This window comes from Bombina bombina, chromosome 1, assembly GCF_027579735.1.
Source record: "Bombina bombina isolate aBomBom1 chromosome 1, aBomBom1.pri, whole genome shotgun sequence".
Classification (NCBI taxonomy): Eukaryota; Metazoa; Chordata; class Amphibia; order Anura; family Bombinatoridae; genus Bombina; species Bombina bombina.
The window spans coordinates 1,115,615,384-1,115,627,580 of record NC_069499.1 but is presented as its reverse complement, the minus strand read 5'-3'; the positions used below and the strand labels follow the sequence as shown (position 1 = coordinate 1,115,627,580).

Below are 12,197 nucleotides of genomic sequence, written 5' to 3'. Positions count from 1 at the left end.
TAGGGGTTAATACATTTATTTAGTGGCGGCGAGGGTCCGGGAGCGGCGGAATAGGGGTTAATAACATTATGTAGGTGGCGGTGATGTCGGGGGCGGCAGATTAGGGGTGTTTAGACTTGGAGTATATGTTAGGGTGTTAGGTGTAAACGTTGCTGGTTTTCTACAATAGAATAGCCGCGAGCGTACCTGTTAGAAATTTGATAACTTTGAAAAGTTGACAAATAGAGGCGAATGTGTATTCGGAACGTCTGTAATGACTTAAGCATCGATCTGTGTCGGATTGAGACCGGCGGATCGTATGTTACGTCACAGATTTCAAATTTTGCCAGTCTGTACACTTTGATAACTAGGTTGGATCAAGTTCACCACAATTATGCTGCGGAGCTCCAGCGTATTTTAGGTTGACGGCTTGATAAATATCCCCATAGTCTTTTCTGCAGAAGAGGCAAACCAGCTTGAATCATAAAACGGTGATCCAGGAAGTTTCCAGCTGCCCCTGAATCAATGAAGGCTTGAGTGTAGAAAGTATTCTTAAGGAAGGTAAGGGTAACAGGTACCAGGATCCGAGAGGAGTGAGGGGATTTAGTTGAGATCATGCTTAGAGGTACCCCAGTGTTATCCCCTAAGCATTGGCTTTTCCCGGCCGAATATCACAGTCCTTTAGTTGGTGGATGTTAGATCCACTATAAAAACATAATCTCAATCTCCTTCTTCTCTGACTTTCAGACTCTGAAGGTTTGAAGGAGGAGAGATCCATGGGTTCCTCTACTGAGGAGTAGCTGAAGGGGTAGTGGATGCTGCCGAAACTGGGCGAATAGGAGGACGGGAGGGAAGGACCCTCCTTGTCCTGTCTCTCTCGGCTTGCCTTTCCTGAAAGCGAGAGTCCAGATTGATACAAAGTGCTATAACGGCATCCAAAGAAGAAGGAATATCACGAAAAGTGAGTTCATCTTTGATGCCTTCATGGAGACTCCTCCTAAAGGCTGCCTTGAGAGCACTGCCATCCCAAGTGGTTTCAAGTGCCAAGGTGTGGAACTCGATGGCAAATTGTGCCACAGTTTTATTGCCCTGGCGGAGATCCAGGGGAGAATATTCCACAGCAGAGGTACAGCCAGAAGTCCCAAACACAGAAGATAAAGCAGATATGAACTTATCAGCATCATGCAGGAGTGTAGTGTTCTGTTCCAAAAGGGGAGAGACCCAGGCTAGGGCCTTGTCCTTTAGCAAGGAAATGATAAAGGTGACCCTTGACTGATAAGACTGAAAGGTGTAAGAATCATTACGGAAGTGCAACCTGCATTGGTTTAGAAAGCCCCTGCAATCAGTAGTACCTTCATACTTGTCAGGCAAGGGTATCCGGGGTATACTTCCAGAAGCAGAGGAAGAAGTCACAGTACTAGGAGCTGGTGGTGTAGCAACAGGAGCGGCATCCCTCACTGCAACTAGTAAGGAGAGTTGAGCGGTAATAGCCTCTAACTTGGAATCCATATTCTACAACTGTGTGGTATGGGTTCCCAACATCTGTCCCTGAAGATAAACAGCTCGTGCAACCTCATCTGGCTGCATGGCCCAAGTATAATGTAACGCTCGTGGGATACTTCTCTATCAGACCAAACTCGGCCAGTAGTCTTGTTATCCCGGCATCGAGCTGGAATGATAGGGAATATCCCAGAGCAGAGAAAGTTAGTAAGATGAGGAAGGCGGCACTCACCACAGGCAGGACAGTCCCCAGCGACAACAGCAGAGCAGTCCAAGGATAAACCACTAGAATGGTCAGACAAGCAGGGTTTGGCAACAGTAAAGCAGTCCAACAGTTTAAGGGTAAAGGCAGGTAGAGAAGTCAGACAGGCAGGTTCAGTAACAATAATCAATCCAGCAGTGTAAGGGTTAAGGCAGGTAGAGTAGTCAGACAGGCAGGTTCAGCAACAATATTCAATCCAGCAGTGTAAGGGTTAAGACAGGTAGAGTTGTCAGACAGGCAGGTTCAGCAACAATATTTAGGCACATAGAAAGAACGATCTGTCACACCCAGGAGCACACAAAGTATCACCTATACATGAGCAGTGACAGATCGTTATTAGAACATTTAAATAGGCACAGATTCGCGCCACTCAGCTCCGACCAACATCCGGAGTGTGCGGCGAGGACGTCAGCGCTGCACGCACCAGGACCCGACACTGCCCCTGGCAACCAGCAGGGAAGGAGACGCCGTGCCCCTAGCAACAGCTAGAGCGGCGCCGCGTGACAGATAGTACTCCTGAATTTCTCAGAGAATTGTTTGGTCTTTGACGTGCTTTATACTTATACATATTGTCTAGTTTCAAAATAAATGTTCTGTGCACAACCCACATTCATCCTGAGAAATGGTTTTGATTTGTGTTAGAGACAGACTATGCAAGACCCCTGCACCCCACACATGCCTGTTTAATAGCTGTACTGTCGAATGCACACAGAAACAACCTGCATGCCACTCCTAACAATCTTATACATTCTCTGCTAATCTTTAGTCCCACACAGTAAAGGCTGCTTTATATGAATGACAGTACTTTATGGCAGCCAAATAAATTACTTCCCTTGCCAGTCATGTTTTCCTGGCGCCATAAAATCAGGGGGGGATAAAATCTTTTATACATTACTCACCTGCCCCTCAGTTTCTGGCTCTACCTTTTGCCCCCACTCCCTCGTGCCAGGATCTATTCTACACCAAAAATTAGAGGCTCTATTATTTTTGCTGCTTAGTCCACAGTGATTAATTGCCATTGCCCTTTAAGTGATTTTATTGAAGAGATAACATAATCCTCATGCATAAATATGCAAGCAAACACTTTCTACCTACAATAAAAATGATCATGTTCCAAAAAGCCGTACTTTGTGTTTTTGAAATCTGACTTTTGGGTATAGATAATAAGGACAGGACACAGAAACATATTTTATAGCAGATAAGAATATGTTGCCTAAAGCCTTTTTATATTCTCTAAAATGCTTGCATAAGAAGTCCCCCAGTATTACTCTATGTTTTCAATGCAGATTCCTTTGCCTGTCCAGAACATAAGTTCTGCACAGCACCCTGTGAAAGCTGGCCTCTCAGATGCCTTCATGTTGCTGAACCCTTTGCCTGATGTACCAGGTAAGTTGGAAAATGTGTATGGCTTGTGCTGTGTGTGTGTGTGTGTGTATATATATATATTACACACACACATGTGAAACCGCTTTTTGCTGCATTACTTCTCCATGTCCATATACCATAAAGAATAAGAAAATAGTAGCATGGAAGGCGGACAGTAGATTCATAAAAGCTCATTATTTGTCCAAAAGTTAACCATATTTCAGTAGAGGAAGGCAAGACAACTGGAATATAATAGATCACAAAATGAAATGCAGGTGTTTATAAATTAATACTTCGAATTTCCGGCTTACTAAGACTATTTACAAATATAAACTAGAAATATATAAATGTTAAACTGCTGAGAACATTAAAGGGACATTACAGTCAAACTATAAATGCACATAGTTGAATTTCATCTCTGAATAGAAATATATTTGCAATATACATGTATTTGCAAAAATGTTTCTAGTAAAAGTTATCACTGTTTTAGTGTTCGCATTTTTCTCTGCACGTGCATGTGAAGCATAGCTAGATATTCTTAGTGCACCAGAATTTTAAATACTGCAGTTGCTCAGAGCATTAGTTGGGCTTGTATCATGTCAGCAATTAACAAATGGAGGCCTAGATTACGAGTTGTGCGTTAGCCTTAAAAAGCAGCGTTGGCCGGTCCCAACGCTGCTTTTTAACGCCCACTGCGGAAATACCGCAAATCCACTTACGTCAATTGCGTATCCTATATTTTCAATGGGACTTGTATAGCGCCGGTATTACGAGTCTGACCAAAAGTGAGCGGTAGACCCTCTCCTGTCAAGCCTGGTACCGCATTTAAAAGTCAGTAGTTAAGAGATTTACACTACAACGCCGTAGCATAAAACTCTTAACTAAAGTGCTAAAAAGTACACTAACACCCATAAACTACCTATTAACCCCTAAACCGAGGACCCCCCACATCGCAAACACTAAAATATTTTTTTTAACCCCTAATCTGCTGAACCGGACATCACCGCCACTATATTAAACATATTAACCCCTAAACCGCCGCACTCCCACATCGCAAACACTAGTTAAATATAATTAACCCATAATCTGCCGCCACCTACCTACATTTATTAACCCTTAATCTGCCGCCCCCAACGTCGCCGCCACTATAATAAAGTTATTAACCCCTAAACCTAAGCCTAACCCTAACTTCCCCAACTTAAATATAATTTAAATAAATCTAAATAAAATTACTACAATTAACTAAATAATTCCTATTTAAAACTAAATACCTATAAAATAAACCATAAGATAGCTACAATATAACTAATAGTACATTGTAGCAAGCTTAGGGTTTATTTTTATTTTACAGGCAACTTTGTATTTATTTTAACTAGGTACAATAGTTATTAAATAGTTATTAACTATTTAATAACTACCCCGTTAAAATAAAGACAAATTTACCTGTAAAATTAAACCTAACCTAAGTTACAATTACACCTAACACTACACTATAATTAAATTAATTACCTAAATTAAATACAATTAATTACAATTAAATAAAATTATCTAAAGTACGAAAAAAACCCCACTAAATTACAGAAAATAATAAAGAAATTACAAGATTTTTAAACTAATTACACCTAATCTATTCCCCCTAACAAAATAAAAAAGCCCCCCAAAATAGAAAAAAAGCCCTACCCTACACTAAATTACAAATAGCCCTTGAAAGGGCCTTTTGCGGGGCATTTCCCCAAAGTAATCAGCCCTTTTACCTGTTAAAAAAAAGTACAAATACCCCCCCAACATTAAAACCCACCACCCACACAACCAACCCTATTTTAAAACCCACCCAATACCCCCTTAAAAAAACCTAACACTAACCCCTTGAAGATCACCCTACCTTGAGAAGTCTTCACCCAACTGGCCAGAAGTCCTCAACGAATCCGGCAGAAGTGGTCCTCCAGACGGACAGAAGTCTTCATCCAACCGGGCAGAAGTGGTCCTCCAGACGGGCAGAAGTCTTCATCCAGACTGCATCTTCTATCTTCATCCATCCGGCGCGGAGCAGGTCCATCTTCAAGACATCCGACGCGGAGCATCCTCTTCATCCGATGGCCGACGACTGAATGAAGGTTCCTTTAAATGACGTCATCCAAGATGGCATCCCTTCAATTCCGATTGGCTGATAGAATTCTATCAGCCAATCGAAATTAAGGTAGAAAAAATCAGCCAATAGGATTGAACTGGCATTCTATTGGCTGATTGGAACAGTAATTTTAATTTAGATTTATTTAAATTATATTTAAGTTAGGGGGTGTTAGGGTTAGGGTTAGACTTAGGGTTAGACTTAGGTTTAGGGGTTAATAACTTTATTATAGTGGCGGCGACGTTGGGGGTTGCAGATTAGGGGTTAATAAATGTAGGTAGGTTGCGGCGACATAGGGTGCGGCAGATTAGGGGTTAATAAATAAAATGTAGGTGTCAGCGATGTTGGGGGCGGAAGATTAGGGGTTCATAAGTATAATGTAGGTGGCGGCGGTGTCCGGAGCGGCAGATTAGGGCTTAATAATATAATGCAGGTGTCGATGATGTCGGGGGCGGCAGATTAGGGGTTAATAAGTGTAAGATTAGGGGTGTTTAGACTCGGGGTTCATGTTAGGGTGTTAAGTGTAGACATACATTTTATTTCCCCATAGGTATCAATGGGGCTGCGTTAGGAGCTTTACGCTGCTTTTCTGCAGGTGTTAGGTTTTTTTCAGTCGTCTCTCCCCCATTGATTCCTATTAAATATTAAAGGGACAGTCAAGTCCAAAAAAAACTTTCATGTTTCAAATAGGGCATGCAATTTTAAACAACTTTCCAATTTACTTTTATCACCAATTTTGCTTTGTTCTCTTGGTATTCTTAGTTGAAAGCTAAACCTAGGAGGTTCATATGCTAATTTCTTAGACCTTGAAGGCCGCCTTTAATCTAAATGCATTTTGATAGTTTTTCACCACTAGAGGGCATTAGTTCACGTGTTTCATATAGATAACATTGAGCTCATGCACGTGAATTTACCATGGAGACAGCTCTGATTGGATAAAATGCAAGTCTGCTGAGGCTTAGATACAAGGTAATCACAGAGGTAAAACGTGTATAATTATAACTGTGTTGGTTATGCAAAACTGGGGAATTGGTAATTAAGGGATTATCTTTCTTTTAAAACAACAAAAATTCTGGTCTTCACTGTCCCTTTAACACTTCATATCAGACTAGTGCACTTGAGAAAACCTGACCGGGATTGTGTGTGAATTAGGGTGTTTTTTCCCCCCCACATTTCCCACTTCATTGAAGTATATGGGGGTATACATTAACATGGTCGTGATATTCAAAGCTCATGTTTTTCGTGCGTCGGGTTAGTGCTTGTACAAAAACGTTTTACTTTCAATTTGTAATTTATGCACTACCCAACGTGCGCAAAAAGCTTACTTCTAGCGAATTTAAGGCGCAAGCGGGATAGATATATTGCGCTCTACTCATAATCTAGCTCTTAGTAAGAGGAGAGAACAATAAGTGAAGATACAGTAGAAGGCAATTGAATGAGTATTTACCCTGAAAGAAAGGGGTGGGTAATTGAAATGTCAATGAGACATATTTTAGATGCTCATAAAAATCTTTTTACATTACTTCTATCTTATCTTTCAGAGTCACAGAGACGTACAATATACGAATATCACAGGGTACAGCTGGACCTTTCTAGAATACGCAGCCAGACCGTTGTGGAATTCAGACCCCTGCCAAGTAAAAAGAAAATTAGACAACATCATTTTATAGCCATGATTTAGTTTTTCTTTGTATCCTACTCAGATTTTAATTATATTATTGTTCTAGTCTTTATTATATTATTAGAAATTCCTCACATTTTCAACCTTCAGTTATTAGTAGGTCACTGATACCCATCGAACAGATCCTAGTGAAATCAGAAGAATTTTCTTTTTACATTTTTACAACTAATATTTTTTTTCTTTCATGCAGCCTGTGTACAACAATCAAGCTGTGAGCAGTGTGTGAGCTCAGTACTGACCCTTAACTGCAGCTGGTGCCATGTACTCCAGAGGTGAGCACCTATATCTCAGGGATTCTCAACAAGGGTGTTGGGACATACTGTGGTGTCACATGTTCTGGCTAAGGATGTCAACAGGATTTTGGCAATGTGATCATAATTGAGGTATGTTTTATATATGGGCAGTTCAAGAAAGATTGGTATATAAAAAGATGCTGTATTGATCTTCAAACTTGGATATAAGGATAACAGTCATAAACTGTTTTGTGATCAATATCACTATAAAATAGACTATTATGGTGGCACCTTTCCTACTTTTAAATACTATCATTGGTATTATACTATTTATGTTACCTTTAAATTTCGTTTATAGCTACACTTACATTTATGCTTGTTTCATATCGCGGTTAACCTGTTAAAGGGACATAATACTCATATGCTAAATCACTTGAAACTGATGCAATATAACTGTAAAAAGCTGACAGGAAAATATCACCTGAGCATCTCTATGTAAAAAAGGAAGATATTTTACCTCACAATCTCCTCAGCTCAGCAGAGTAAGTTCTGTGTAAAAAGTTATACTTCACCTGCTCCCAGCTGCAGGTAAAAATAAAAAAAAAATGAAGAAATAAACAGCAGCCAATCAGCATCAGCAGTGCTGAGGTCATGAACTCTTACTGTGATCTCATGAGATTTGACTTAACTCTCATGAGATTTCATAGTAAGCTTCCTTTACCTGATTGGTGAAATAATATGAAAGTGCATGTGGCTCATCCTTTCAGCTGTCCCAGGACAGACACACTAAAATGCTGCTTAGAAATCCTTTACAATGGGAGGTGGCTACTGAGGAACTTTTGAGGTAAAATATCTTTCTTTTTTACATAGAGATGTTCAGGTGATATTTTCTAGTCAGCTTTTTACAGCTATGCTGCAGCACTTTCAAGTGTTTAAACATTTGGGTATTATGGCCCTTTAACTCCCATCTCAAAGTATATATAAGTCACAAAGTACAGGCTATCTATGCATACCCACATTCAATGCATAGTACAAATCAGTGGTATATTTGACCAGCAAATTACCCCAGTTGTTAAGGGGATTTTTGGATAGATTAATATTTTAAAATCTGGGTTGCAAATGCATTCAACTGGGATATTTTACCTTTTAAGGAGCACTCAGTACAGTAGAATTACTTAATTAACAAGTGCACAATGATAAGATACGGCAATTGAAACCTACTCTGAATTTCAAATAAGCAGTAGATTTTTGTTCTGACAAATTTATTTTTTCTCCCATTTTCCGGCCCCCTGGTTACTGTGACAGAGACTTCAGCCAATCATAGACTAGTATACGTATACCATGTGAGCTTGTGAGCTTGTGCACATGCTTAGTAGGACTTGTTCCCCATAAACTCTGAATATAAAAAGACTGTGCAGAATTTGATAATGGAAGTAAATTGGAAAGTGTCTTAAAACAGCATGCTCTTTCTGAATCATAAAAGTTTATTTTGACTTATGTGTCCCTTTAAATTACTACCAAAGCATCTTGTAGGTAAAGAGAGTTATACTGACTCAAAGAATGGTTACACATTGGACTGACTTTGACAGAAATTGCAACTCAGAGCTTTTTGGCTGAATTTCTACCAGTTTTGTACCTCTGGCTTCTGCAATTTGTGCAAAAGATCTTGCAAGCTGGATGACACATATTCTCATTTGGATAAAGGTTAAGCATACTCAATTTGTTCTTAAAGGGACAGTAAACACCTTGAGATTTTTATATAAAATGTTTAGTTATGCATAATGAAAAAACTTTGCAATATATTTGTATTATTTATTTTGTCCCCTTTCATGTATTTTGGTCTGAAAATTGAGCAATAGCTAATTCCCAGAAATTGAAATGCATCCTTCTGACATCCCAAGGCTAACTCTTATTTATATTTTTCCCTAATTAGCTTTATCTGATGATAAATGCAAATCAGAGCGTTTTATACTAACTTTATGACAGTTGCTAGCCTTCTTGCCTGAAGACTAGATGCCAGACTGACTTCTCCATATAAGGTAAATGGTTAGTAGAGTTTGGCTTTTGAAAAATAATTGCAGTAAAAAGGATGTTAGTTTGTTTTAAAAACATTAAGACTTGGCTATAGCACCACAACAGAAATGTATTGCAATTACAGTGTGTTTACTGTCCCTTTAAGCTGATCAAATGTAGCTTTGGCTATTTGTTTAGGGTAATTGTTCTTCTCAAATATGAACCTCCACCCAGTACAGGGGTTCTTGTAGCATGAAGCTAATTCTTTGTTTTTCTTTAAGTTTTCCCAGTAAGTGGTGCCATGTATCTTGCCCTTAATCCACACAAATCCTAAATGCCTGTCCGTAAAAAGCATTCAAATAACACAATGCTACTGCCTCTATGTTTTACAGTGTTGTTTGGGAGATGACCAGTGTTAGCTGTGCACTACATATAGGGTACTTTTACATGTTACAAATAAATCGATATAGAACAGTAAAATAGTGAAATGCAATAATCCACCAAACAACCTTGCTAAATCAATAAAACCTAAAAAATTGATAGCATGAAACAGAAATTTAATTTTTTTTAGCGTAGTTGCGCCTATAATGTTTGCCTAAAATAGGTTAACACAAAAGTCTAAAAGTGGATAATGCAAACAATAAATTAAACTAATATAACTAGAAATAATATTAAAGTTTTAAAATATTTATTTAATACATTCTATATAAAAATTAATAATAATTAATAGTAATTAATTGATTTAATACCCTCTGTAGTACCTATATAAACTAATCAATTTAAAATGACTGGCCAGTGAGTAAAAACGATTATCTGCTACATAAAACTAAACAACTGATTTAAAATAAAAGTACTAAACTATAGAACATAGCAAAAAAATGTAATAAAGATCCCAATATTTATGAATGATCAATTTATAAGGTGCACCAATTATACTTCTTTATAAAGTGCAAAAAAATGCAAAAATGTACTTCTTTATAAAGTGCAAAAAAATGTTTTGTGTGCTTCTTAAAGTGAGGCAAGGTATCCTTAGGACAAATAGTGCACATAGGAAACGTCTTCTTAAATCCTTGATGACAAAAACCTTTGCAAATACCGGTAAATGCTAGTTTCATAATTCTTTCCTTAAATGATTGGGTTAAGGCAACATCCAAATATAATAACAGCAGAGTCTTACTTTATTATAGGAGCTCCTCCGTTCCGGTCTCTTTGCAGTACCTCTGTTTATGTATTTAGTTGTTCAGCATGGAACATTAGCGGAAACCCCAGCACACACTGCTGGGATTAATGTCTCTGTTGTGTGATGCGGTGTGTATATGCATTGAATACTGGGTATTGTAGTTCTTTTGGAATTTTCACATATCCCATGCAAGTGACGTCACGGTAGTTTCCTGTGTTTTGTCTGCGGGTGCTTGCTACCAGGGTGTCGTCTAAAGGAAAACCCGGGCACTAAGCTATTAAATGTGAAGGAAGAGGATGAGACAAATTACATGAATAGTCATCAGACTGAAATACATTGGTCCCTCCGTGCCGCATATGGTGCTTTCTTAAGACAATCAAAGTGTGCTGGTTCACTGGGGAAGCTGTTTCCTGAACACCAGATGGATCAATTATTGAAAGGACCCTCCCGAAGTCAGAGCAGTTTTCCGCTAGTGTTCCAAGGGACGCTGAACAACTAAATACATAAACGGAGGTACTGCAAAGAGACCGGAACGGAGGAGCTCCTATCATAAAGTAATACTCTGCTGTTATTATATTTGGATGTTGCCTTAACCCAATCATTTAAGGAAAGAATTATGAAACTAGCATTTACCGGTATTTGCGAAGGTTTTTGTCATCAAGGATTTAAGAAGACGTTTCCTATGTGCACTATTTGTCCTAAGGATATGGAAAACCTTGCCTCACTTTAAAAAGCACACAAAACATTTTTTTGCACTTTATAAAGAAGTACATTTTTTGCATTTTTTTGCACTTTATAAAGAAGTACATTTTTTGCATTTTTTTGCACTTTATAAAGAAGTATAATTGGTGCACCTTATAAATCGAACATTCATAAATATTGGGATCTTTATTACATTTTTTTGCTATGTTCTATAGTTTAGTACTTTTATTTTAAATCAATTGTTTAGTTTTATGTAGCAGATAATCGTTTTTACTCACTGGCCAGTCATTTTAAATTGATTAGTTTATATAGGTACTACAGAGGGTATAAATCAATTCATTACTATTAATTATTATTAATTTTCATATAGAATGTATTAAAGGGACACTGTACCCAAAAAATTTCTTTCGGGATTCAGATTGAGCATGAAATTTTAAGTAACTTTCTAATTTACTCCTATTATCAAATTTTCTATATTCTCATGGTATCTTTATTTGAAATGCAAGAATTTAAGTTTAGATGCCGGCCCATTTTTGGTGAACAACCTGGGTTGTCCTTGCTGATTGGTGGATACATCCATCCACCAATAAAAAAGTGCTGTCCAGAGTACTGAAACCAAAAAAAAGCTTAGATGCCTTCTTTTTCAAATAATGATAGCAAGAGAACGAAGAAAAATTGATAATAGGAGTAAATTAGAAAGTTACTTAAAATTGCATGCTCTTTCTGAATTACAAAAGACAAAATTTGGGTACAGTGTCCCTTTAAATAAATATTTTTAAACTTTAATATTGTTTCTAGTTATATTAGTTTAATTTATTGTTTGCCGTATCCATTTTTAGACTTTTGTGTTAACCTATTTTAGGCAAATATTATAGGCGCAACTACGCTAACATTTTTTTAAAGTACTTTTACATGTTAAATAATGGACCCACTTTGAAATAATCTACCAAAAGCAGATTACTCAGATTGCTTTAATGACTGAAGACTCGCGGTCCCGTGAAGTGCATACCCATAAGTCATCTCCCTCTACACATGCAGCTTCCCGTAGCACGCCTGATCCTCCATCTGGAGGGAGCCTTTTACCATTAGATTTTACTGTGCAGTTAAAGACGGCAGTGTCTGACGCCCTCAGTGCTTTACCTCGCCCCGCTGAA

At 38.1% G+C, this 12,197-nt stretch overlaps 1 protein-coding gene across 1 annotated transcript in view; it reads left to right on the top strand.

Moving 5' to 3' along the window:
* Positions 1 to 12,197, top strand: part of PLXDC1 (plexin domain containing 1) — a 123,268-nt gene that overhangs the window by 73,920 nt on the left and 37,151 nt on the right. The window contains exons 7-9 of the mRNA XM_053697864.1: positions 3,028 to 3,127; positions 6,776 to 6,871; positions 7,106 to 7,187. Coding sequence (XP_053553839.1) covers positions 3,028 to 3,127; positions 6,776 to 6,871; positions 7,106 to 7,187 — 278 coding nt within the window. The remainder of the gene's footprint in view (positions 1 to 3,027; positions 3,128 to 6,775; positions 6,872 to 7,105; positions 7,188 to 12,197) is intronic.